This window comes from Metopolophium dirhodum, chromosome 1 (genome assembly GCF_019925205.1).
Source record: "Metopolophium dirhodum isolate CAU chromosome 1, ASM1992520v1, whole genome shotgun sequence".
NCBI lineage: Eukaryota > Metazoa > Arthropoda > Insecta > Hemiptera > Aphididae > Metopolophium > Metopolophium dirhodum.
The window spans coordinates 102,605,268-102,633,226 of NC_083560.1; the positions used below are offsets into that span (position 1 = coordinate 102,605,268).

Consider the following 27,959-nt stretch of genomic DNA (forward strand, 5'->3'; position numbering starts at 1 on the left):
TTTATTTTTTTTTAGTACAAAACACTTGTGATGAAGAAGAACAAAGAAGTAATACCAACATACCTAGGTAATTTTAAATATGTTTTTAAAAAATTTTATAATAGGCATATTAAGCATAAGTTACCAATAGTATAACTATATAGTTTTTAACACTACAACAGTTTTATAGTATATTTTATGAACTACACAACTTATAGTTAAATGTGTTAATTTTGATAAAGTTATATAATGTTGTATAATTATATCTTCAACAAGTGTTTTTAAATTATTTAATAGTTTAAGCCTTTAAAATATAATATAAAACCTAAATAAATCAAAATGAATTTGTATAAACTGTTTTGAACAAAGTTTTTAACAATTTACCTTTTTATAAATTATAATATTATTTTGCTTTCAAAGATTATTTCTACATAAAAAAAAAAGTTAATTTAGAATTTGGTTCTAAAAAAAATATGCATTGTAATATTTACACCAATAAATTCTATCTATGAGAAAAGAATACAAATCATGTAGATTGATGCTAAATAGTAACGTCATAATCGTTTAAAAGTTTAAAACTACTATTATTCTATTTTCATTTTAGTTAGATCTTTTAAGACATTTTTTTTTTTTTTTGAAATAAATGAAGTGCTAAATAAACACTATAAAATTCAAATAATGACTCTTAACTTGTACAGTTATTTTTACACTAATAACGGAAACATAGGTAATAGCCAATTTATTGTGATTAATCATTTTATAAGAAATTTAGTACAGCAGAGATTGTTTATACCACAATGCATTTTTGTCAAAAATTTCTGCCGATTAACATACACTAAATTAATATATCAAAATCAAGTACATATTTTATAAATAGTTATAAACAATTTTCATTATACTTGTATATCAGAGATTTTTTTCTTAACATTTACACTATTTAGCTCTTCAAAATGTTTAATTCATGCTTAGTTATTGAACAATATTCTAATGAAATGAATTATATTTTGAAAACCCCAAGAAAATTTAGTACTGACAGTTTTTTTTTTTTTAAAAAACATTCCAATATTTTGTCTGCACAAATACAAATTTTAAAAATAATCAAAATTGTCATGGAGATTACTCGAGATCGATCTCACAATTTTTTCAATTTTTAATTCAAATAAGCCCTTAATAGTTAATTTTTCTGAAGAATTTTTAAACAGTAGGTAATAATATATTTATCAGTTTATTTATGAGTATAGTTACAAAAAAATGTAATTAATTATGGTTTCATTGTAAAAAATATGTTCTGTTATATTTGCATTTACAATTTTATCTATAAGAAAATTATGCAAATTTAATTTTATAAATGATTGCTAAATAGTAACTTAAGTCATTTTAAACTAATACATTTTTTTATTTTTCAGTTACTCCACTGTATTCCTAGACCCTAAAACTGGAAGTTTTATATATAGTAACCGTATTGTTGAGTTGTTTCCTGAAAGAGAAGGTTCTCCTGATCATTGGTTTTTCAATGATCAAGAAGACGAACCTGTAAATACAAATACAGTACCACGTTCAGCCTCCGTACCACCAGCAAAACCACTTCAGTCATTTGTATGTTTATTGATAGACTTTTTAAAACTAACCAAATTAACAATTTTCTTTATTTCAGGATCCTTGTATACGTGAAATAAAAGAATTTATTAGCAATGAAACATTTGACGTACCTAATTTGCATTATATTGACAATGAGACCCAAAATGACCCTTGCCATTTGCCAAACGCTTTACCTCAGATCTCTGAATTTAATCCTCACCAATTTACTTCCAGCAGCAGTAAGTATTATGTTTGCTAACTGAAATGTTTTTAACTTACTATAGCTAAATAATAATAATGTATTAATTTAGCTTCTCTGCCATTTTTCTTTTATCATACATTTACTGTATAATTATTAATTACATATTACATTTGAATATGAGGACCTTCGTCTCATTGATGTATCCTATTTATAAGTGCATAACATAACAAATTTACATTCATCAGTTAACTTTTAGTTTTTTAAAGTTATAATATAAAGTTATTCACTTGCAAGTGTAGTTGTGTTGTATCTACTTAACACATTGAGTTCCACTAGAATTATAAAAGCATAGTCCATGTCGCTACGCTAAAAATACGTCCGGTCGTCTATTTTAAGGAAAAAATAGATATTAACATAAAAAATTTAAAATGATTTATATTGTTATGATATATTGTCCTTTATTGATGTATGATTCAAAATAGACAACTTATTGTTTTTATAATAAATCTTTAAATAATTGTTATATCTATGAAACTTCAACATAAACATTACATAGTTGTTTCAAAAATAAACAACAACTAATTAAAATTACATTTTATTTAGTTTTGGAAAACTGCCATACATGTGATGGAAAATCTATAACACTGCGAACAAGAAGTCTTCCAACACATGTGAGAAACAAGAAGCGGCCATTCTCAACATCTGACAATTTATCAGAGCTCTATGCTAAGGTATTTTTAATTTTTATAAGAAAAATGTGCTGCTAAGATAGGATAAGTTTTGTACATTTTAAATATTTGTAAGCGAGACTACATTCTTTTTTTTAAGTGTAAACTAATTATTGAGTTATATATATTTTTTTTTTTTTTTTTTAATTGATCTTGAGCCCGGCAGCTACCTATTTTTTAGTTTTACTGTAGGTTATTAAGTCGGTAGGGGGAGGAACACGTGTGTGTTGGGTTTGGCAGAATTTTTGATTGGGCACCCGTAGGTATCTGCCATGCCCGGGATAGGGGGGGATGGCGGCACTTGTTCTCCGGACACCGTGACTTGCACGGAGAAAAATGCCGCCCGTTGGTCGAGAATCGAACTCGGACCGGCTGTGCCGAATCCGTCGCGTTAGACCGCTCGGCCACCTCGTCCCCCGAGTTATATATTATAATGTATTAAAAGAGCACAAACCTCAAATAATAAGTTTTTTAATTTGAAATAATGTTCAATTCTAATAAAAAAATGTATAGGTTTTATTTTTCTACTTACATTGTTCAATGATTTATGAGGAATTTAATAAAAAAAAAACATGGGGCTTGCCGTGATTGCCTGTCTTACATGTACAGAAGCTGCTTGCCTCACTCAATAATTGACTTACCTTTAAGTATATTTTTGAATTTTTTGTATGTATGTCATGTGTTTTTATGCAATGTCACTGAGGATGTTAGTGGCACAACATTTTGTCTAAAGTGTAAAGTTTTTTTTTTTTAATATTTAAAATCTTATTTTAGTAATTTTTGTTACGTGCCTCTGTAATTGCATCAGTCTCTTATCGCAAAACAACATTGCACAACTGGCCATTATCACTTTTAGTATTTTTAATGTTAAAAAAAAGCAAAATATTTAATTGAAAATTCTAATATTTCTATCTTCTTACGCATAAAAATTCATATTTACATGTAAATCAAACATCAAAAATAAAATGTTTAGATGGGTAAATCATTGTGTAAAGAAGTGAGCAACTTTTACATAAGTGTAAGATAGGAATTTATAACGGGTTGGGGCAATTCACGTCAATCGGCTATTTTAAATATCCTAATATATATCCTTAAATAATATTTTTTTAATATTTAATCCAGATCCTTAGTTCTAACTACAATAATTTAATATTTAATATAATTTGAAGAAAACATTTTTTTTGTTATGTGTTCCTTAGATGTCAACCATTTCCAATATTGAAATTTTTTTTATTTTAATTAAAATAAAATATTTTAAAATTGCAAAAATAAGAGTATTGGTGATATAGCATTGACATAATTTTTGATATAATGGTTTTTCCTTAGATATACATGTACTGATTATAATTGTATTATTGAATAATTATTGATTTGAAATGTTTCTTTAGGTAAATTTCAGTAAAAAAAGGAAAAATCGCATGAGAAATGATGAAGCTGCCATAATTGCTATGAGTAAATCCAGAAGTCAGTTCCTCAACAACAAAGACACAGATATATTGGTTGACAATGAAGCAGTGATTGTTTACGACGAACGAACTGCTTTATAAAAAGATAATATTATGTGATATAACTGTAGGCTAATTGCGTTTAGAATCTCTCATGTACTATATATATTGTCATAATTGTTTCTCATGTGAATGAGGTTATTGCAATACATATAATAACAGTATGTACAGTTAAAATGCTGTGCGAGATAAACTATAAACTGCGTTCCACTAAATATATGTTGTACTTCATTATATTATATTGAATTAAAATTGTTTTGAAACATTATATAATATACATATTACACTAAATCAAATATCACTTTTTTAAATCTGTATTATTATTATTTTTTTATCTTCCCTTATTGTTTTTATTATTATTTTATTTAATTATGTATAATATAATCGTCAAATGAATTAGTGAAGAGAAAATAAAATAATAATAAAAAAAATATTGATTATTTTACAAGTCTATGCTGTGTTTGTGTATTATTATATTTAAATGTTTTAAATTCAAACTTATTTGATATTAGTATGCCCAAATAATATAAACAAGAATAGTTTTATAAAAGTAAATTAATGTTTGATTTTCATGGTTTTAATTTTAAAGATATTGAACATGAATCAATATATCACAAAATGATAGTTTATCATTCTATATTAAATTATAGAATGATAATCTGAAAAGCAATTAGTTGGAGACTATTTTAATGTTTTTGCTATTGTAAGCATGTCATTATTTTGATTACTACTGTTCATTTGTTCGGTTTATTGTCTTTAATCATGCCTATTAACCATCTATGTACCTTGTCCAGTGGGACCCTCGCTACATTTTCTCAGTCGGCTAAATATATAATAGGGGCTTCAGCAAATATATTTTTTATTATTATATTATAATTAATAATATTATAAAGGTTGGGAGATTCTGGAATGATAAATAGTAAAAATGAATTTATTTGATAATCTCGAAAAGGATAATTTAGTTTATTTTATTTTGGCCTTAAGGTAATTTGCTACGTTTTGTAAGTCAATTCTTCTTTTTTTTCATGCAATTTTATTGAGCTGATGGCACCTTATTATTATTTTTATTAAATGTGTATAAATCAATAACCTAATTTTTTTCTTATGAATGTCAATACAATTTTATTTGTTGGGTAAAAATGCTTGAACATTTTCAAGGCTCCTAATAAATTGTTACAATGACATTTGAAAAATATTAAAAATCCAGTCACAATTTTTTTTATAAGTTTTTAAAGTTCTAATTTTGATGAAATTTATCATATTTAAAATTTAATAATTATTTTATTGTTAAAAATTTATAAAATGTTCAATTTTTATATCTAAGGATTGAAAATTTAAAACAAGGTTCCACGTAAATAGCTTATATATAAGATACTTTATTCACAATAATATCATCAAATATACTTAGTAATATCATAGGCTGATTGACCATCTTCGCTCGTTTTTTTTTATACATTGAAATTATATTATTGGATTCAAATTTAACACAATCAATTACAGTGACCCACTTGTAACCCACAGTAAAGCTGAGCGATACCCACTCGCCCACCTTTTTTAAAATAAATATAAAATTATTCAACATTACAACGGTAGTTTGTGTATCAAAAGGGGACAGTACATATCATATTATATAAAATATAAACTTCACTGCTTCAAAATTTTAATTATATTTGAAGATGAAATGCCTAATGTAGTGATTCAATACGGGTAATACAGCAGTGGTTGGTTAGGGCAAGTGCTGTATATCGGATGAAAAACAAAGGAAATTAAACTTATATTATTTATAAATTATAAATTATAATAATATGTCATGTAAATATAATAAATACATAATATATACATGTAGGGTAAATTGAATTAATATACAATCTACATTCTACATACCCAACAAGGATTATGTTTTCGTTGTTCAAAACTAATAGTATTTTCGAGTTCGTAAAAAGATAAACGAATAATTTTATCTATAAATAAAATATATAAATTGGTAAAACAGCGTCACATTATTATTATTTATGTACATTTTTTTTTTAGGATTAAGATTATTGGCAATATTATATCAAAAGTTCTCTTACTAAATCTTGATTTTCTTTGTATCAATTTTTATTTCAGCGCATACCCAGGCACAAAATACCACTGCACATCACTGTATAATGGTCACATTGAAACATATTCTATATTTTATATCTTTTTCTCGAGAAGGTCTAACGTACGCAATCTGATTTCACACTTATTGAGTGTACTTAGATCAGCTAGATTATCCATCAGACTGTAAACTAAAATTTATGATACCTACCAACATCAATTATTTAAAAAAATTTTATCTGTATAAGTAGGAATTTAAACTAAATAATTAATATTATTTAAATGTAATAGCTATAACTTAATATAATTTAATAAATTAATTACCTGAATATTGAAGAGATGACTTACAACAATAATAACAATCATGTCTTAATAACACAAGAAAATAATAATAATAAATCTACAATCTTAACAAAACAATAGTTCTTTAATTTATCCGTAATTTCTTAGAAACCTTTTTATTTTTTACTATTTTGGTACCTACCATTTTAGCAGTCGTGTTTAGTACCTATTTTAATTTAATTTGTTAGACCTCTATGGACAAATATTCATTGATGCCACTGAGACTGGGGTAGGAATTTATTTATTTAGCTCGCCATGTGTTTTTTTAGCAACATAAATATGCTAACTTAGTCTATAACAGTACAAATGACATTGATTACGTAAGATGGTAATTGTATTGAGATGAAAAAAAGTAAGAGGAAAATAGCGTGTGAGCAAAGCAAACAGTTTTTTTGGTTACCTAATACCTATATGCCAAATTAGGTGGTCAAAACTTTTGTACCACTCTACAGAAAACTGAAGTGACGCCAATGAATAAGCCATATTATTATTTCTAAAGGTGGGTGTTAACTAGTTGAAAAGATTAAGTTACCTAAAATGTTTATTTTTAACTTTTTAACTAGCTAGGTATTTAATTTTCTAATTAACTTAAGAACTTACTTAATCAGTTTAGTTGACTGTTGAAATAACTAGGCTTTTTTGATATATCTAAATATAATCCATAAAATTAAAAATATTTTTTTAATTTTTAGTTTTAATGGTTTCACCATTAATAAATAATATTACTATACAGTTTTTGATAAAAATAATCTAATTATATAATAATAGTAATAGGTATAATACTTTAATTTCTCTTCTTTCTTTTAAAATAATATCATATTTAGATTAAAGACACAAAATACTCTGTATGTTATCCACATACTAATTAAAAAATTAAATAAGAATTTTTAAACAGAGTTAAGTTAGTAATATTTTTTGATATTGACTTTAAACTTGGCTAGTTGGATTTATTATTTGTACACTAGGTATTAACTTCTAACATAACAATTTTGTCTTCATTTAACTTATCTTAAGTTAATTATTTTCATTAGCTCGCCCACCTTTGATTATTATTCAGTGGACCCAATTGGCCCAGGTGGCCAGGCCTGGACTCTCAGTAGAATAACCGACTGAAGAATGGCCAGGACAGTCACCGCTGATAAAATCCTTATCAGTTACAAAATATTAACTAAAAATTATTGTATATTATTAACAAATTATTATATTATTGTACAGACATTTTTGACTATCGATTGTCAATATCTGTCTAACCCAATCCGTACTCACATAATGACAGATATTTTTTATGCAGTACAATAATAATGATAATTTAATTTTTAGTGTTATATTTATATGACAAGATAAATAAATATTTAAATATATGCATTTTAAAAGTGATTATAATTAGAAATTACCTAACACAAATTGCATAATAAAAGTTTTTTGCTAATTTCAAATATAGTATTCAGTGGTGTACTTGAACCGGGACCCCCAAGGTACATTAAAGTTGGGTCGCCACAGAATTTTTATCATGACATTAATAAAAAAAACCACTGTGCAATAATTTTTTTTTTCAGTTAAACTAAGACTTGAAAAATTCTAATTTAAATATATAATGTTATCGTTTTAAATAAATTTAAAAGTAGTAAAACAATTATACCATAATTTTTTTTATGAGATTCTAGCATTAGGTACCTACTATTTATTATTTAATAATTTAATCGAATAACAATTGAGAATTTCTAACTACACAACAAATTAATTCTAAAAAATAGATGGGTTAGGCCCTATATTTTGAAGTTAACCTAGGTAATTTATTAATACTAAATGTACTATCTTGAATGAAAAATGTTTAAATAAGTATTCCACAAAAAAAACTAATTAAAATTATTCCATAAAAAAATGTTATTTTGTTTGTAATATTGAAATGAAAATACTTAACACTTTCATTGCTCTAGACCAGGCACCGGCTACCCGCTGCCCTCGGAACTTTTTGCTTAGGCCCCCCAAATATAATTCATGGTGTTTAAAATTTTAATTTTGTAGCTTAAATTGTTATAAATATATAAATAATATTTAATCAATGCGAGATAAGCTATGATCGAAAACGTAATCTAATCTTATGTAATGTATATATCGTCGATTATGACAAATACGCATTGGTTATGGCCTTAGTGGCTTAGTGCAGTTCGTTTCAAAACATTCCAACGTGAAGTTTAAATTTCAACTGTTTTATAATAACCTATCAATTCAATGTCAAAAAAACGTAAAAATAGTGATGAACATCGTACATTCAACGAATCATGGACGGATTTATATTTTTTTATCGAAAATAAAGGTAAACTATTATGTTTAATTTGCAAAAAAACCATTTTAACTGTAAAAGAGTATAATGTTAAACGTCACTATGAAACAGAGCATAAATTAAAATTTGACACTCTCACTGGTGATCTTAGACAGATTAAAATAAACAATTTTAAAAGTTCATTAACTAATCAACAAAATAGTTTTAAATTACAACATAATCAAAACGAATCAGGAGTACGAGCTAGTTTTGTAGTTGCTGAAATGATAGCCAAGTGTAATCGTCCATTCAACGACTCTGAGTTTATAAAAAAATGTATGTTAGCCGTTGTAAATGAAATATGCCCTGAGAAAAAAAAACAATTTGAAGACATCAGTCTCTCAGCTAGGACCTGTGTTAGACGTACCGAAGAGTTAGGAACAAATTTAATATTCAAACTGAAAGAAAAAGTTTCTAAATTTGATTGTTTTTCTATCGCAACTGACGAAAGTACTGATGTTAGTGATACTGCTCAGTTATTAATATTTATTCGAGGAATTGATTTTAATTTCAATATTTCTGAAGAATTAGCTGAATTATGTAGTTTGAAGGGAACTACAACGGGAGAAGACTTATTTATCGAAATTGACAAAACATTTAAAAAACTTGGATTAAGTTGGAACAAACTAGTTAGTGTTACTACAGACGGTGGTAGAAATATGAGTGGAATTAATAAAGGATTAATTGGGAGAATAAATGCGAAAATGGTGGAAGAAAGACATGAAGCACCTATGATATTTCATTGCATCATACATCAAGAGGCATTATGTTGCAAAGTTTTAGCATGGAAAGATGTAATGAATATTGTAGTATCGATGGTTAACTACATACGCAAAAATGCTTTGGCACATCGTCAATTCAAAATATTTTTGGGAGAATGCGATGCTGAATATGGGGATGTAATATATTTTTCCGAAGTAAGGTGGTTGAGTATAGGTGTGGTTTTGAAACGGTTTTTTATTTTACGAAATGAAATAAATATTTTTATGTCAGAAAAAGGAAAAATTGTACCAGAATTATCAAATGAAAAGTGGGTTCTTAATCTGGCATTTTTAACTGATATAACAACTTTATTAAATGAGCTGAATACAAAACTGCAAGGTAAAGACAAATAATTGTTGTCAGATATGTATTCAAATATAAAATCATTTCAAGTGAAATTAAAATTATTACACAAACATATTAATGAACAGCACTTGGATCATTTTGTATGCTGTAAAACTGTATTAGAATCAACCAAATCAACTTTAAATTGGGAAACTACAAAAATTAATTTTTTAAATATAATAGAAAACCTACAAAATGAATTTTCAATACGATTTTCTGATTTTTACGTACAAGCTAATAAAATCAAATTGTTTCAAAACCCTTGACGATGTTGAATCTAATTTACAGATGGAAGTCATAGAATTGCAAAACAACGATATTCTTAAAAATGCTTTTAAAGAAAGTAATGACCTAAAAATATTTTATTCAAGTCTTTCTGAAATAGATTTTAAAGGCATTAAAAGTTTTCCTAAAAAAATGATTACTGCTTTTGGTAGCACATATATTTGTGAGCAGACATTCTCAATACTTAAATTCCGAAAAAATAAATATTGTTCACGGTTAAGCGATGAACACTTGAACGCTGTTTTAAGGATATCAACATCCAATTTAAAAGCGGATATAAATGAATTGGCGGGAAAAATTCAACCTCAAAAATCACACTAGTAACTTAATATTTGTATACTAAATTGCATTCAAGAATTAATTAATAATTATTTTTAAACTTTTAAATTGTCTCTACTAATGTATTTAATTAAAAATTAGTTAATAAGCACAACTGCAATGTTAAATTCATAATATGTTTGTTGCTATCTGTAAATATATTAGTATTATTTGTTAAAATTATATTTTTTAATATTTTAATTTTGTATGCGGCCCTCCATTAAAAACTGAAACAAATTATGGCCCGTGTGGCCGTGTAGGTAAAAAGGTTGCCGACCCCTGTTCTAGACGTACAATTACATTTCTGTATTTTATAATATTATCATTTGCTAGTAACTGTATAACTTTAGGAAACCCTGGCTCACATTATTTTAAATTAAAATTAAATCAAGGCAGAACAGTTAATTGCCGTTGTATAAAGTTATAATAAAATAATATTTTAAATCTTATCTCCCTTTGATATTTCACAATTCACTATAAAACAATGTGTTTCAGTTTATATGTAAAACATAGTAAAAACTGTTTGCCACTGGTAAGAACCACTCAGGCTGTAGTCCAAGTCAAGCAACCAAATTTTAACACTATATATAGGAGAACATTCACTGTGCAACGTTGTTTTTATTATTTCAATATCAGAACTAAAAAAAAAGTTATTGAAGTTTGAATAACTCAAAAATAATGAATTTTTAAATCATAAGAACTTTTTTGTATTAGTAATATCAAAAAAATAAAAACAACACACAATAAATATTTTTCTCTATATAGTGTAAACATATGGATGCTTAGCTTGGATTACAGCCCAAGTGGTTCTTACTTGCTCAATGCAGTTTTTGCTATGTTTTACATTTTTAAGACGAATACAACACATGTGTAGAGTCCTCTTAAACTGAAACACGTTATTTTATAGTGAACTGTGAAGCATCAAAGTGGGATTAGATTTAAAATATTATTTTATTTTAACTAAATAAAATGGAAATTAACTTATCATTGCATCCATTTAATTTAACAATTTGTTTTTAAATTGAAAAAAAATTTTAAATTTTAATATTTGATTTCATATTTACTGGTTTTTCTTTTATATTAATATAGTCACAGTTCATTCAAAATTGTATTTTTACATTTTTCTAATGTAAGTCATATTTGGTTATAAAATTAGTTAAGTTTAAAAAATATTCTGTTAAATACTAATTATTAGTACAAAAAGTATAATATGTATAGGTTTTTATTCAATATAAGGATAAATGTAATAGTAATCAACTGTAACAAATACATAATATAATAGGTATATAAAGAGAATGACTAAGCTTAACATTATAAACTCTGTTTTATATATTATTAAAATCAAGCACATGCGCTTAAAATTAAATTAAATGTAATGTTTATTATTTAATAAACTTAATTAGATAATAGGTTCTGCATTATTGACTACATTAATAATATAGAATTCCAATGATGTCATATTATGTTCAAATGTTCAACCACACAATTTGCATACAAAATAAAGTTGTGTAATTTAAACTACTCATATAATTATAATGTAAATTAGACAACACAACAATTATATTTTTTTCATTATACTTATCTAGAAAAACTCTTCATGACATTTTTTTTTACAAATAAATTAGGAGCCAAATAAAATATTTTTTACATATAGGTAGTTTATTCAAATAAAGACTGTTGGTTCATACAATTTTGTTTATTCTAATAACAGAAATATAATAATATGCAGAAATTGTTTAAAAACAACTGAAAATTTAATATTTCTGCCAATTAACTTACATTAAAATGCCTACTTAAATTAAATTTTATACCATACCTATAGCTCTTAAAAAAATGTTAAATGATTCTCAGTCATTGTACAATGTTGTAATGAGATTGATTAAGCTATAATAATCATATATTTTGAAAACATTAAGAGGATTAAGTACCGACTGTATGAAAAAATGTCTATAATTTGTTTATTGTATTTATGTAAAAACTGAAATTTAATTAAACTCATTATGGAGTTTAGTGATATTGATAACAAAACGTTTTCAATTTCAACTCAAACCTTTTCTTTAACTTTTATTTTTAAATTGAAAAAATGAAGAATTTTTAATGATTTTACAATATTGAAAAAAAATAATCACAAGAGTAGGATTATTCATCTCAAACTTCATAAAGAATTTAATTTAATTTGTTTTTAGATTTTGCTTATCGCATTACAAATTTTGTTGGTTTGATAAAGTATACGCATCTAGTAAAAAGCAAAAAATATTACATATTGACATGTAAGTGCCTCACATCTCATTTAATTATTACATATTACTCACATATTTAAATGCATTAAGTTAGAAAATGTCCTTTATTGAACTTAAAAACAGTTTGTATTAAATCCTCTTGATATAATAATCTCTAAATACTACAACGTGTGTTTAAAATAAAAGTATAATATTTTTTGTAAGAAAAGAAAACTATATTTCTGAAGTTGAATAAATTAATCTGTGTATCAGGTAAATTATATTTAGTATATAAAGAAATACTAACATTTACTAATGAGTGAAAATTCCTTAAAAATAATTTACAGGTTTGAGCTGTTTTTAGCTTTAATAAGTTAAATATTGGTCAATATGAGTTGAATAAATTCAACTAATGGAAAGAACATAATTATAGGTCTATAGGTCTATTCAGTTTAGAGTAGAGGCAGCTGTGTTTATGCGTACCGGTATTGGGAATAGATGCGCAGTTGCAACGCATTTAAGTTTATCTAACTGGCCATTCATAAGCTGAATAGAGTATAGATATACAACTAGTATGGATCTATCATATAATTTTATATTTAAGTTTTATTATCGCAGAAGACTGATAGATAGTATATAAAAAAACGAAATACACATATTATAATATATAGGTATTAATATATATAATACACTCTGTCCAGCAAGAGAACAAGGCAATTCTGCGCATATTGAATCGACAACCTGCCTTCGAGACCAGTTTCACTATAGTAGGTTGATGCGCAAGGATGTACAGAAGAACCAATTTTTATTGGACTGCCGTTTGTTTTCTTGCTAGACAGAGTATAGAGATACTTATAGTCTATAGACAATGATACACTTAAGTTTACCTTGTTTTAATTTTAATCATATTTCAAATAATTATGTAGGTCCTAAGTTTATATATATATATATATATATAATCTTGTTAATATTAAGTGACCTATTCATTTCTTGTAATACGATAGTATTCTAAATATCATTTGTCTGGAGTTTCGAGACCAGCGTGGATCATCAAGTCAGAAATATTCTTCTCTAAATCATCGATACGTGCACCCATATCATCTAGTATTTTTTAGTTAAGAAATATTAACATAATTTTTATTAAGTTTAACTTAAAGTTAAAATCAAACAATATATTATATGTATATTTTAAGTTTTAGTTGAAAAAGGATATTTCTCGACAATATTTGATCAGACATAATTTGGAATTTGTCTTTCATATCTTGTAGAACAAGTTGAATCTGAAACATAATATATACTACATGAAAATGTAATTCAATAACCAGGTAAGAAATGGGTAAAAAATATAGGCAGGTACTCATATACATTTTTCTGTAAAAAAAAATGCATATATTGAATAAGGATGTACCTACATATGAAATAAAATATAAAATAAACAATGTGTTGTGTTATTATGCTTTAAAATGCTCAGCATAATGAATTACCTATTATATTAAGTAGAATTTAAAAAAATTAAGCGTGTTCAGTCTACATGTGGTGGTAAGAATTAGGTAAAAATAATTGTAATGTAAATATGCATTACTTATAATGCAAAATAATATTACCTACAAAAAAAAAAATCTAAAAAGGTTTTCAATGTAACACAATCTTTTATAATGTATTAATTGGCTTTTATCTAGGACATTATGTAACAATTCTAATACTAACCAACCTACTTAATCTATTTTATAATAGAAAATAAATTATACATACTATCAATGAATGTTTAAAATGCGTAATTATTGGTCTATTAGAAGTCAAAGATTATCAAATCGTTATACAAAGTAATTAATAAGGATATAAAAGAACAGTTTTAAATCAATTTTATGGATGTAAAAAAAAGTGTCCCTATTAAAAAAAGATTTTTACACATTTTCAAGCATTAACTTATAGTTTTGAAGGTTTTAAGTTTAAAAAAAAATGAATTGTAATGTTACTGTTTTTAGATTATTAGGTAGTCATACTTCAGTCGTTTACTCAATATATTTTCACAGCCTACGCTTAACGTTGAGACTTTGAGCGTCTGAGCGGAAACAGTTTCTGAGATTCAATGTCAGAATAACATATTAGCTGGTGTTATAATACAAATGATTCACTGCACGGCATAAGACTGATACGAACGCAAGTCTGCGGGGTCATGCTCACATGACAGTAAGGCACACTCAAATGAATATGGAGAATAGCCTAATAATATTATCGACATAATCGTTAGAATAGTTACTATTAATTTTATTTATATAAATAAATGGGTACATAAAACTCTTTAACAAGGTAACACAGTTATATGAGTACAAGTTTCATCTAAACAACACTAGTAGATATAAATGTAAATTAAGTTATAAAAATGAAACATGTAAGTATGCAAAACTCACTTGACTGTTCATCTCATCAAATGCACGTTTGTCGTTGTCATTGTTTTCATTGTCTTCTGGTTCATTGTCACTCAAGTCCTTGGCGGTGTAATCGTTCATCGTGCCCGTCGTTTATCGGTCAGTTTCAAATGGGGTACACAAAGCTGGTCACTTCGCTTCTGAGCTTCGAACGTCGTCGAATGATCTCTGGCTGCACACGAGACAATTAATGTCGACGACGGTATGCAAGTGAGTGAGTGTGAGTGTGTTCGTGAGTGTCGATAATAAATAAAATAAAACGTGTGAACGACAATAATTAATTAGTACATATTATTATTATTATTATTATCCGTCACCGAAACATCAAAACGTTATTTATTATTATCATCTATAATACAAAAGCAAATAATTTAAACGAAATTATGATAGTAGGTATTTTGATAAAAGTATTTCACGTCCGTGTAAACATTAAACGGTATGGTATGGATCGTGCCGCGCGCTACAACAATAAATTATTCATTGTCAACGATAGTATAAACCATGATAGGCGTGGAGATAGTCATGTGACCAATGGCGTCGCGCGGGCTCCTAAAAGCACAGTCGCGCGCTTTTTCAAACAGACAGAATGCGTACGTCTTGTGCGTCGTAAATTATTATCCATTGAGTTTATTTTATTTTTTCAATATAATTATGAGTTTAGGATTTAGCGTACTAAAATGAGTTTTTTTGTTCTCCATTTCAACAGGTACAATATACATGCGTATTTAACAATGGATTGAATACATAACGATTATTATACGGTAGCCATACTATAGCTGGTACCTTTATGTGTCGACTGTTAACCATTAATCGAAAACTGACACGTCATCATAAATCTTATTATATACATTATACACCACATATGCGCGTACATTATATTATATAGTATTGAGCAATTAGTAGTTAGGTATAATTGTACAAAGGTTAGTGAAAACAATTAATTTGTGTTAGGTCTTATTGTCTTAGGTACTAATAGTAAAGTTAAGTCAATGTTAAGAACGCTCAACGTTAGCTGTAAGTTACTTAATAGTTTAAAAACAATATTTGTAAAGCTTAAAGTTAATGTGGATAAAAATATAAATATCACTCTGATAAAATTAACTTTATTATTTTTTTTTAACTTCCTATTTGCACCTTGGTTGCACATGTTGTAGTGATTGTGAAACTCATTTTTTTTAAATAAAAATATTAAGAGTGATTAAATGAAAAAAATAATTAATTATTTAGTTTTAACTTTTGACTAGGTATGTACTGTGGAATATACATAGTATACTGCCATAGCAAATTACCTTATATTTTAAGAAAGCTTAAATATTGCAATATTTTTCGTTTCGTTTGGTCTAACCTAACCTTTATAGTCAACCGATAATCAACAACAATACATTATAATGCCGATTTTATCTAGACATGCGCAGCTGTCTATATCGTTGTAAATTTAGCTAGATGTCAGTCTAACGCATCTAAAAGAGCTGGTAGGTAGCCTATCATTTGAATAAATAATAATATTATTCAGCCGTGCACGCGTCTTTGGCAGGTCACGCGAAGCTGTAGTTAGTCTGTAATGTGTCGTAATTACGCGTAAAAATCAATAGGTTCCTACGCCTAATAATGTTTGATACCTTGGTAGGCTGGTACCTATATGTCTTATACTGATACTAAGCGACAGCTTTTGTCTTTTAAATTAGGTACCTACTATGACATTTTTTTTACCTTAATATTCTTAATAAGTGGTAGAATTTTAATATTTCGTTGAACAAAAAACCCGCTGAGGCCTACAAAAACGGCCACAAATTCACAATAATATAATAGGTACATACTACTTAGTACCTATGTGTTTTCGCGGAGTCAACGAAAGCAAACGGTTTGTTAAATGTCTATTGATACTACATGCCTACATAGTATATAGGTTACTAGGTGAGGTACACTATAAGGTAGTATGTATACACTATTAGGTACACTAATATACTATGAATAATATGAAGTTTGTTAATCGCCAAAACGAAAATGTATAGTACTTTCATCAAAGGTAGGTGGGTACTAGAAACAGATGAAAAAGTCGGTCAGTTGGTGAAAACCTCTGTGAAAACTCGCTTATACCTAGATAGGTACATATATTCGGTGCAGCCGTGCACATGATTTCATCAGTGGTTAAAGTTGAGGGACGCAGCACCAGGTGGACTTAATTCCTCTACCTCTGATTGTGCTTAACTAACTCTTCAAACGGTATGCTGCTACGCTGAGGTATTGAAGCTTAATATAAATAAATAAACTCTCCTCAGTTAAAACTTAAAAGTAATTATTTATTTTCGAAGATTTATAATATTATTATATTTTTCAGTAGTTATAAGTAAATTTTCCTTAGTTTAAACTTTAAAGTAATAATTTATTTTTGAAGATTTATCATTTTACATTTTTTAGTATTTATAAGTGTTTAACTAGAAAATATATTGATAACAATTATTGGCCTGATGAGCCTCGTAACTTAATAATTAATATACATTTAACATTTTGTGCAATGTAGTCACAGGGGAAGTATAATTTATGATCCTATTGATAGTTTTTTTAATTATATTTAATTTTGTTAATTTATATTATCCAAGCATTAAAAAAACTATTTATCTACAACGAAGCACTAATTTCTAAGAGAAACATACTATTTATGTTCGTTTTTATATTGTTTTGTTTTGCTTGAATTAAATATATTATTTTTTTTTTTATTTATAAATTATGATATTAGGTATGTAGGTGTTAAAAAACTATTTCGTTAAATTAAGTCCTAAGAAAAATATGATTTATGTGCCTAAGTATATTTGTAGGTAACTATTTAATTAAATTTAATATATTATAGGCATTTTGGGTCATTTTAGGTCAATGTATATGTAAATTTCCCAATGAAAATTGGAGAAATAATATGTCTGGGGGGGAGGCCATGGGCCGCTAGCCCCCCCCCAGATCCGTCCCGGCTTACACAGACCCAAAACTGTACATACAAGGTGGTTTTCATTGTTCACAATTTTGTGCGCAAACGAGATGTCGAAAATTAAAAAAAAATATATTAATAAGTGCGCAAACGACGCGTCTTCACCTAAAAATAATGATTAATATGATATAATAATAATTAATAAATAGTCTTCGCACTATAATAACGGACCTTGGATCTGGAAGTTTCCAGGTACCTATCTACTTATTACATTATACACATAGTACCGAAATTATATTGTGTACGTCTAGTATACTGATATCATTATTATATTATTGTTATATGATATACCTACCTATTATAGCTATACATTGGTTGCGCAGTACGTACTTGTTCGGTCAATCCATACAGTGTCTGTCGATCGTCTGATAATGTCGAAATTACATTAAAATCGTTAGCGGCCGCAAACTAAATTTATCTCGGTTAAAACCGACGACGTCGTCTGAACGGGACCGGCGACACCGCCGACAGTCGCGGGTATAATGTGTAGGTAATTCAATATCGTGTCGTCAGTTGCACGCGCAGGTAGGTCTAGTTGTAATCGTCGTCACTGTATCGACTCAGGTGGATTTTAAATTATTTCAATTTAAACGCACTGTTATAATACGCCTGTATTCGATATTATAATATTGTTAAATTAGTAGTGGTCTTTGGTATTTTTTCTTTACCTCTCAAGTCTCAACATGGTCAGGACTAAGCAATCGGTGAGCTATAAGAGTGAGTAAAATTGTTTATATTTTATACGCAGCAACTAATTTAATAATAAAGGCGCGTTCCTATACAGTATATAATAACGAAATAAATAATATAATATTTATTTATTCGATATGGTATAGGCAGTAGGCATGGGCGCATGGTAGGTAACTGGTAAGTATATAACTTTTTGTAATTGTTTTGAAGTTTAATTTTTAATAATTATTATATGATAATTAATATTTCTCATTTATTTATTAAAGACTTTTCGTTAGAATATCCTAAACTGCGCAGTGTAGGTAGATACAACGTATATACAAAACAATTTTACTTGAAAGTAGAAATTAGGTAGGTATATCGTTTTGAGATGAGATCAGATAACAATTTAACTGTGTGTCATTATAATGACTATATTGTACCGAAATAAAAATATTGTTGTATTTCATTTTTACGAATTAATCGTAGGTTGGCGTAAAAACAATTAGACAATTATTAGGTGTAGAGAATATGTATTAATATTTTACAGAGTCTTAGCTCAGTATTATGAATAATATATACATATCCGATCATTCATACCTATATATTGTCCAGGAATTTTAAATATAATTTGACAAGTCTTTTCTTACAGAATCGCCAATCCGACATTCGTAGTGGGCATCCATTTAACAATAAATTGCAATATGGATAACTTAGTTTTATTATAGAGCTGAGTGGAAGTTTAAAACTAATTTAAAAACTGTTTAGAATTTCCAAAAGCCCGTGTTAATATATATCAGTTGATAAACCGTAGGTAGGTAGGTATATTACATACGTTTTGGCGTTTATCTTATTTTTATTTATTGCTCGCCGAGGTTGCCTTTCGATTGACAATAATTGTTTAGATAGTACATAATATTGTGCGATAGCGAATGAAACACGCTTCTCAAATCAATTTTATGATCTTAAAATATCCAAAATACTGAAGTTGGATTTCTCGCAGTATCCATACTTAACTTTAAAACATTAGTACATTACTATTTAAATATTCCATGGAAATTAATTATTCAATAGAATACATACATAAATTAACTATATGAATAGGCTATTTTAAAGTTTTAAGAAATGCTATATAACATAAATTACATTTTTTTTTAAAAAGTAAATAGGGACTTAAAACGAAAATCGGGCAAGTCACTTTGCTAAATAATGTGTTTCGACTTTTGAGTGTACCTTGTCATTGAGTAGGTAGGTCAACTAATATAGGCCCAATTGTAATGGATGTGTTAAGTTTGAATTCATTCATAAATCATAGATCATTAAGTCAAAAAAATAGTTCTGGGCCGAAGCTCAATCACCAGTCTCTATCTTTAAGGATATTCAAGAATTTATTATATTAATATGTAATTAATATTGATTTTGTTATAAGCCAATAACCTAAAAATAGGTACTGTACCGTGAATAATAAAAAAAATAAATAATGCGATGTATTGAACTTTTTTTTTAAACATCGCATTTACAATAAATAACAATAATAAATTATAATAGGTAGGTACTAGGTATATCATACATTCTTGTGATAAGTCAATACCGATGTACTCTGCAGGATCTGATTTAAAGGAATAAAGTGGAATATTTACTTTGGGGCCCTATTTAACTAAAAATAATATTGGTTAAATTAAAAAAAGTAAAAAATGTAATAAGAACAAACATAATATTTAAAGTAGCTGACTACCAAATACAGGTTTGACCCGTAAATCGCAGCAATTTTGTCCAACTAAACACCCCTTTTACTAACAAACAGGTACGTTGAATTAATTTAATACGCATAAAGAACCAAAAAAGTTATTAAATAAGATTTGCCTAACCTTACAGAATTTTATGTAAAGTACTGAAGTTAGTATGAAATTTGTATGCAAATATAATTATTAAAGGAATTCATAATACTATAATATAATGTATTTAATGTATACATTAAGAATTAAATACACTGTACAATAAAAATTTGATACAATTCAGAATTTTTTACTTGGTCCACCGTAAACGTATCATGAATACTTAAGGCACTTGTAAAAATCGAATGCAACCTTTAAAAATATGCTCGCGATACGAAATTATTTGCCAACTATAAAAACTGGGTGCATTTGAATGGAAAATTATTTTTCTGCCTCATGTTTCGCAGACGTCGTTTGTACAAGGGAATCGACTTTTATTTTTTTTTTGAAACGCTGTGCTGCAGTTAAAATATAAATGTTTGTGATTTTGAAAGTAAATCTGTTGCTTTATTTGCAGTATGGCGTCTGGTTAATACTGAAAAATATAACGTTACAACTGAATGTAATTTCACTGATATCACAAAACAAATTATATTTTAAAGAAAAAATAAAATATTATTACTGGCGTAAAATTACAGTGATAATTTACTATGAAATTGTATTTTCATATATTTGAGTGGGTATCAGATTATTGAATTTTAAGTCGTAAATTATAAATTTCCATTTCAACTGTGTTTCACAACGCCTGTCCCGATTTTCAATCTTAAAAATATTTTAAATCGTACATGTACAGAGCAAATCCCTAAACATGATTTTCATTGTTGATCTTTAAATTTTAATACATTTGGCTTAAAAATTCCAAAAATTTAGTTTTAGTATTCAATCATTGCAACGAACAATTGTTTTAAGAATACAATAGTGGAGTCGCTTTGCTGTATTATAGTAGCTGTCAAGTGTACCTACCTCGCCATTGAATAACTATTTGAGTATAGATGTATTAATTGTATACGATAAAAATACGATTCTAAGCGGGAACAGTCTGTCGGTCATCCTATATTTCTAATCATATTTCTATTATTATATTGCAATTAGTAATAAGGTAGGTTGAACAAATTTTTTTCCAAAAACCAATTGTGTATAATTTTATTTAAATAATTTTATTTACCTAATATTACTATATATATTATCGCTATAATAGCTGTTATTTACTTATAATTTAATAGTAAAAATAGTGTAAATAGCTTAAAATAAATCAAAATATTTTGATAAGTGTATTGTGTATAGTATTAATTAATAATATACGAAAATGGTGAAAAGGTTCAATTTCTTACAAATAATATTTTTGGAATTAAAACAAAATCACTAAAATTGTTAATTTATGTTTAATTTTGTCAACATTTGAACTTGAAATGAGAAAAAAAAATTGTGTATATGTGTTTATGAGATTTTTGGGTTTCTGTAAGAAAAGTTATGAAAAACACTTTATCAATTATTATCAAGAACTTGCTGTTGATACTAAATATTTTATACATTTTTAATTATAAAATATTTATTCAAATGTTCGTAATTTTGACGAATTTTGTTGAAATTTAAGCTTTGAATGTTAATACAAAGAATTGAGCTTATGGATTTACGGTATTTTGTAACTAAGTTGTAACTGCAACTTATGAGGAATTTAGCTTCATATTTTCAAGAGTTGTTAAAATATTTATAGGAAAAATACTAAGAAAAATCGAAAATTTAAATGATAATAAATAACTTAAATTGAGCATAAATATTTTAAAAGTTTCATTGTGTATAGAGAATGATGATTCTTAAAATAAAAGTGGAACGTTTTAAATTTCTACGATTAATATATTTTGAACAATAATACTCAATAATCGTTGTTTTACGTGTTAATATGTAATGTCGTCAAAATTTGAACTTCGTGATCACTATAATTATTCATAAAACATGTATGTGTATGTATGTTAAACTTATTTTTTAAATTCCAGTAATACAAGCTTATAGGGATTTCGTATTACGTTTTTAACCTATTTGACTAAAAAAAAATTTTTTATCAGAATAATAATTCTATATGATTATCAATACCTAATTATAGGTATAAACAATTTCAGTTTGTGAAATGACTGACAAAAATAATTAACTAATTATTTATCTATAAATAATGTTAGTTTATTCATCTGTAGTTGATAATAATATTATAACCATTTCATTCCGTATCCAGAAATTTAGTGTACAGTTAAGCTTAGGGTCAGATTTTTTTTCACTTACCACGCTGAATCACATATAGGTAATAAAAATGTTGGAATAAAAATTGAAGTATTTTTTTCGATACCTATTTAACTGCATGGCTATATTAGATAATATTGTATTAAGAACTTATTTTATGTCTTTTTTCGTTGGTTGGTACACGACAAGTAATTTTATTTGCTGTAGGTACACATACCAATATATGAAATATTTATAATAATTGTTTTATGTTTCGACGATGAATATTAGAGATATGCTTGCTTACTCATTTACTCAGGCCAAGGGGGAAGTCTATAGCCCCCACCCACCCGTAAATTCGTCATTAATTTATGTGGGTTGTTGCTACTTGACGACTGTGTTTAAATTGATTGCTTTTTGGTATCCAAAATGGTGAAAGTTCAGTATCACGAACGACGGAAGGTGTTTTATCACAGGGAATTAAATTTTTTTACTTAATATTACCAAACTAAAATGTTATATTTATATTATTTTGACCTTTTAAGTGATTACTATTTAAAATTATTCAAATAAATGCATTTGAACATTTAATAAATCTAATAAAATATTACAATATTTGGCTTTAATCATGATTTTAATTTTAAATCGGAGAACCAGAAGAAAACATTTGGTATAGTTATTTTGTTGGCTGAGCTTCCTAAATTTTTGCATACATTTGGTTTCTACGTCAAAGGCAGCTTGTTAATAGGTTGCGAGTAACTTAAACTACCTTGGTAGTATAGGTACAGTAGAATTACACAACTCATGACTAATGACTAAATAGTAAATAGGTACGCAACTCGTAGGTCAAAACAAATAATAATAAAGTGTAAGGCAGAGAAGTTGAGAAGTTAGGAAGGGTCGACATTTACAAAACACGTATAAGTACAAATGTTAAAATAATTTTTAAAATTACATTATACTTAAATAAAATAAATATTAAATATAAATAATGCTATAAAATAATGTAATATAAGTACATAAGTTACATTTTTTATAAAAAAAAACTATAGATGGTTAATATGTCTTTAATAAATATTTTAAAAATTGTATATTATATAATGAATTTCCATAATATTTAATTTAATTTTGGTGTAAAAATATATACGTCCATTACATAATATTATATTTGTTTAAAAAACTTTTCTGAAACTATTTGATTAAATTTTATTTTTTAATCCTGAAATTATGCTAAAACTTACAATTCTTTGTTGAGAATATGATAAAATAATATACCTGAAAATATAACTGAAAACCCATAAATATTTTATATTTATAAATATACCTACCCACCTATTTGTTTTATATAATATAAAGGTTTTATAATATTCTGTAACCTACAGTTTTATTCTATAAGCAAAACATTTTCAATAGAAATTATTACGAATCCAACAATACAATAACCATGCATTATGGTTGAACAATAATTACTGAAAATATATAGTTGGTCTCAATGGGAAGGAGTTGGAAGTTTCTAAATACTTTGTATTTTTAAGGAGCTTTGTTATATAGAATTCTCATTATTTTCCCAATTTTTCCCATTGAAGCTTTCCTCATTCTATACTCACCTTTCTTATAGTGCCACTGTGTAAAGTGTTTTTTATCTAGAACCTTCATTTTTTTAATTAATATATTTTATTAATTTTACAAATTATCAAAATTTACCTAATTATTCAACTGCTACAATAATGGATTACTTTTTTAACCACTTATATATGTAACATAATAATCTTTCAAGTTAACGACTAATACGACATAATACATATTATAGACAGGTATTAATTATTACTTATTAATTATTATACTTATTAGGTAATGCAGGTATTATATTATTGTACTGAATCAGTGAAACAATTAAGTAGTCGAGTGTAATCAAAATAACAAATTAATTTACGTTCAGAACATCAAACGAACTGTTAATTTTGTTTACCGAAATAATTGAACTTATACGAATAGATTTTTCGAAAAAATAAGAATGCGCGACTATAAAATAGGTACACGAAATAAGTATACATTTTAGACGATTGAAATACTATACAATTCACTTGGGATGGTTCGCGTGCACCTCATATATTATATTATATTAAGCAGTGAAATGAGAGAATATTCAAACCTCTCGAGTCTTGTGTATGTACAATGTATATTATAATACTGAAAAATAAATATTGACTAAATTGTGAGTATAATCTACAAGATAGAACTGTGGATGAAAATGTTGTCAATACGTCATTTGGACAACAAAAAAAAAAAATATGGATGCTCTTTTACTGAATATTGTATCTACTTTACTTTGTATTACCTTACTTATTGGGCGCCTACTACTTATACCTAATAATAATATATTATGTCATATTTTTAATCTAATTTTTTCTTTTTTTTCATGTGTTCGTCTCATCTACAGTTTCCATTGGGAAAGTGCCTAAAATTGCTGCGTGCAAAGCGGCCATGGCCAGTAGCAGCGGTGGTTCGTCATCGTCGTCGTCTCCGTCCACTTCCAAAAGTAATTGCACTCTCACGTCTTTGGCGTGTTTTTATTATTATACGAGTGTTTCGTACAATCCGTACGCTTGTCATGTATGGTGCGTGGAGGTGGTGTGGAGGTGGTGGTTACGAGGGTTTTCGTTGTTTTATCCACGAATTCACCGTCATTACAAATGTTATATTATTTTGTTCGCTTATTTAGACAGATACTCGGGCGGTGGTGGAAATCCAGTGCACCCCAGAGAGATTCCGTTTTGGCAGAAAGAGATCACGTGCTTTTTCCAGGTGAAAAACGATAAGGAAATAGACGAACTACCACGGCCGTCGGCCAACGACGAGGACGACGACGTCGTCGAATTACCACCGCCAGAAACGATGCAGGCGGGTTCGTCGAAAATGTAGTACAGAATAAGACGTTTATTATCTTTGTACTTACGAATTTCCTATAAAAAAACCGACTCGAAGTCATGTATGGTCAAGATTTTGTTACCCAGATTTTGTTAGTTTTAAGTGAGTTAGTTTTAAGTTAGTTTTAATTCTCGCAAAAAGTACTTATTTTTCAATCGTATTTTTTTTTTTTTTACCACACGTCTATATCTTTTTATGTATGGGTACAATATTATTTTGTTTACGTTTTTTCTGTTCCATCATACGCGTATATCTATTATATCCATTATATATTTTATAAGCCAATGTGTACGCAATACGACGAAAAACAATACTATTTAAATTTATTTTTCAATATTGGATAAACAAAAATATAATATATTTATTCAATACCAATATTATTATGTACATCAGCTCGGCTGTATAAGATATATTTATTTTTAAAAAACCAAAGAGAAATGTCATTTTTGTTTTATCGCGCCTCACGAAATTTAATGTTCAACGTTTAGATTAATTCAGTCATTATTATAAATTTTTTATGCAAAAAAGTAAAAACTATATGAATACTTAACACTGATATGTTATTATTATTATAGACGGTACATATTATATAAAAATTATAAACTTTTTAGATGTATTTATTTTTTATATTACAATATTTTCTATACAATGTATTCAACATCAAATTCTATACAGATTTATTTTTTCAATCTGAAAATCATATAAGCCTTGTATCAAGACATCAAGTAATGGTATTGTAGTAAGATATTGACTCATGAATCATGATACTGTCTCTTATACTCTTATATTATATTGTTAATTATTTTTTTTTAGTATATTTCAACATTTAGTTAACAGAAGGCCATACTTATACCATTAGGTACCTACTTACTACAGCAACGATAACTTTACCTATATGGCTAGGTACGTCCTATAATGATATAATATAAAATTTGAAAAAACAGTTAAATATTTACTAACGCTTAACGATATTAAACTATTATTATAATATTTATCATTATATTGAATGAAAAATAATTTAAATTACATACCGAGCTACCTGTAAGGTACTTAAAACTATAATTCCAACAGTTGAATTATAGGCATTGTAAAATACAATTATACATAATATTATTTTATTTTTATTCAAAATTTTGACGCTATTATAATATCGTAAATCTATTATTATTGAATATCGTAGTTTTAGATTTGTAAAATATTTGGATAATAGTTGTACGAGTGTACCATGATTTTGAATCCTTAAGACCAAATTGCTGCAGTGAGTTTTAAGTCTCGTTTATCTCGGGTTTATAAATAGCCACATATTATAATAAGTTTACCTCTCCCCAATTTTAGATTCAGAACGGAGTGATGAATGTATTGATTTTACAATTATGTGTGTTTTTTTATTTTAATTTTTAATTTTTGTGTATCATCACCGTTTGGGGCAGTAAAACTGTTCCGATTTTCTTCAACAGTATCTTGTGGAAATGTGAATATATTTGGTACATTCGGGTAGTCAGAATTTAAAATTCTCAATAGTTTTCAAAGGCTTAGGAAATACAAAACAAAAATTAAGGAAAAATGGTTATTTTGACGCAAAATCGGTTTTCAACAAAAACGATTTTGGTTTTTGGTGTAACTCTAAGACAAATTACTTTATATACAATATACATCACATTTTCATTGAATGTTTATATTAGCGTTTCCCATACACGATGCAATTTTCAAAAAATTTTAATTTGTTTTCAGCTGTTTAAGGGACATTTTTATTTTCAAATTTTTTTTATTTTTCTTTTCTATTTTGGATTCTGAGAGGAGCGATAAATGTATTGGTTTTATAAGGATACGTGTGTTTTGGAATTTTTTTTGTGGATGGCGTACCTTTAGAAGCAGGAATAATAATTCAATTTTGAATTCTGTGGGCAAATATTTCTACAAGCGTTTAGTAAAAATGATATATTTATCAAAATATTTTAGCTTTTTTGGATTTATGTTTGATAACATTTTTGTTTGAGAGTATTAATTTAATAGAAGGTTCTTCATAAGTTGTTTTTAACTTTAAAAAATACATATTATTCACAATTTTTTTAATAGGTTTTATAGTTTTGGAAGTTAGTTAGAATGTTTACAAAATTTGTCAAAATCACAAAAATATTCAAATTATTTTGTCGCTATAATTTGCAAAATGTTTGATTTACCTAATACCTTGAAAATGTAATGCAAGAATCCTTATGAGTTTCTTTCGAATATAAAAAATCAGGGTTTGGAATCGTAATTCAGTTGTATAGTATGCATTGAATGTTTTTATTTTTTAATC

At 26.9% G+C, this 27,959-nt stretch overlaps 4 protein-coding genes across 7 annotated transcripts in view; 3 read left to right on the forward strand and 1 right to left on the reverse strand.

Annotated features, from left to right (window-relative positions):
• Nucleotides 1-4,445, forward strand: part of LOC132936364 (uncharacterized) — a 38,844-nt gene extending 34,399 nt beyond the window's left edge. For all 4 annotated transcript variants that reach the window (XM_061003084.1, XM_061003082.1, XM_061003083.1 and 1 more), the window contains exons 4-8: nt 16-67; nt 1,386-1,575; nt 1,634-1,796; nt 2,363-2,490; nt 3,876-4,445. In XM_061003084.1, the coding sequence (XP_060859067.1) occupies nt 16-67; nt 1,386-1,575; nt 1,634-1,796; nt 2,363-2,490; nt 3,876-4,034 (692 nt within the window). In that variant the 3' untranslated portion in view covers nt 4,035-4,445. The remainder of the gene's footprint in view (nt 1-15; nt 68-1,385; nt 1,576-1,633; nt 1,797-2,362; nt 2,491-3,875) is intronic.
• Nucleotides 4,446-8,963: 4,518 nt separating this feature from the next.
• Nucleotides 8,964-10,452, forward strand: LOC132949011 (general transcription factor II-I repeat domain-containing protein 2-like). The gene is made up of 5 exons (XM_061019755.1): nt 8,964-9,201; nt 9,265-9,669; nt 9,733-9,840; nt 9,895-10,073; nt 10,135-10,452. The coding sequence occupies exons 1-5, from the start codon at nt 8,964-8,966 to the stop codon at nt 10,450-10,452; spliced, it is 1,248 nt and encodes a 415-aa protein (XP_060875738.1).
• A 1,225-nt stretch (nt 10,453-11,677) lies between these two features.
• Nucleotides 11,678-15,538, reverse strand: LOC132936330 (heat shock factor-binding protein 1). Its single transcript, XM_061003041.1, has 3 exons — nt 15,080-15,538; nt 13,882-13,948; nt 11,678-13,772 (listed from the first exon to the last, which is right to left on the reverse strand). The coding sequence occupies exons 1-3, from the start codon at nt 15,176-15,178 to the stop codon at nt 13,684-13,686; spliced, it is 255 nt and encodes an 84-aa protein (XP_060859024.1). The 5' UTR covers nt 15,179-15,538; the 3' UTR covers nt 11,678-13,683.
• A 2,911-nt stretch (nt 15,539-18,449) lies between these two features.
• On the forward strand, nt 18,450-25,905 carry LOC132935111 (PCNA-associated factor-like). The gene is made up of 3 exons (XM_061001570.1): nt 18,450-18,794; nt 25,173-25,271; nt 25,455-25,905. Exons 1-3 carry the CDS (start codon nt 18,761-18,763, stop codon nt 25,652-25,654), a joined length of 333 nt encoding a protein of 110 aa, XP_060857553.1. The 5' UTR covers nt 18,450-18,760; the 3' UTR covers nt 25,655-25,905.
• The last annotated feature ends 2,054 nt before the right edge of the window (nt 25,906-27,959 follow it).

Coding starts and splice junctions, on each gene's coding strand:
- LOC132949011 (XM_061019755.1), top strand. CDS start 8,964: ATGATAGCCAAGTGTAATCGTCCATTCAACGACTCTGAGTTTATAAAA. Junction 9,841..9,894: donor GCTGAATACAAAACTGCAAG/GTAAAGACAAAT, acceptor AATCATTTCAAG/TGAAATTAAAATTATTACAC. Junction 10,074..10,134: donor TACGATTTTCTGATTTTTAC/GTACAAGCTAAT, acceptor TCTAATTTACAG/ATGGAAGTCATAGAATTGCA.
- LOC132936330 (XM_061003041.1), bottom strand. CDS start 15,178: ATGAACGATTACACCGCCAAGGACTTGAGTGACAATGAACCAGAAGAC. Junction 13,949..15,079: donor TTGATGAGATGAACAGTCAA/GTGAGTTTTGCA, acceptor ATTATGTTTCAG/ATTCAACTTGTTCTACAAGA. Junction 13,773..13,881: donor TGATCAAATATTGTCGAGAA/ATATCCTTTTTC, acceptor ACTAAAAAATAC/TAGATGATATGGGTGCACGT.
- LOC132935111 (XM_061001570.1), top strand. CDS start 18,761: ATGGTCAGGACTAAGCAATCGGTGAGCTATAAGA. Junction 18,795..25,172: donor GCAATCGGTGAGCTATAAGA/GTGAGTAAAATT, acceptor TCTCATCTACAG/TTTCCATTGGGAAAGTGCCT. Junction 25,272..25,454: donor GTCTCCGTCCACTTCCAAAA/GTAATTGCACTC, acceptor TCGCTTATTTAG/ACAGATACTCGGGCGGTGGT.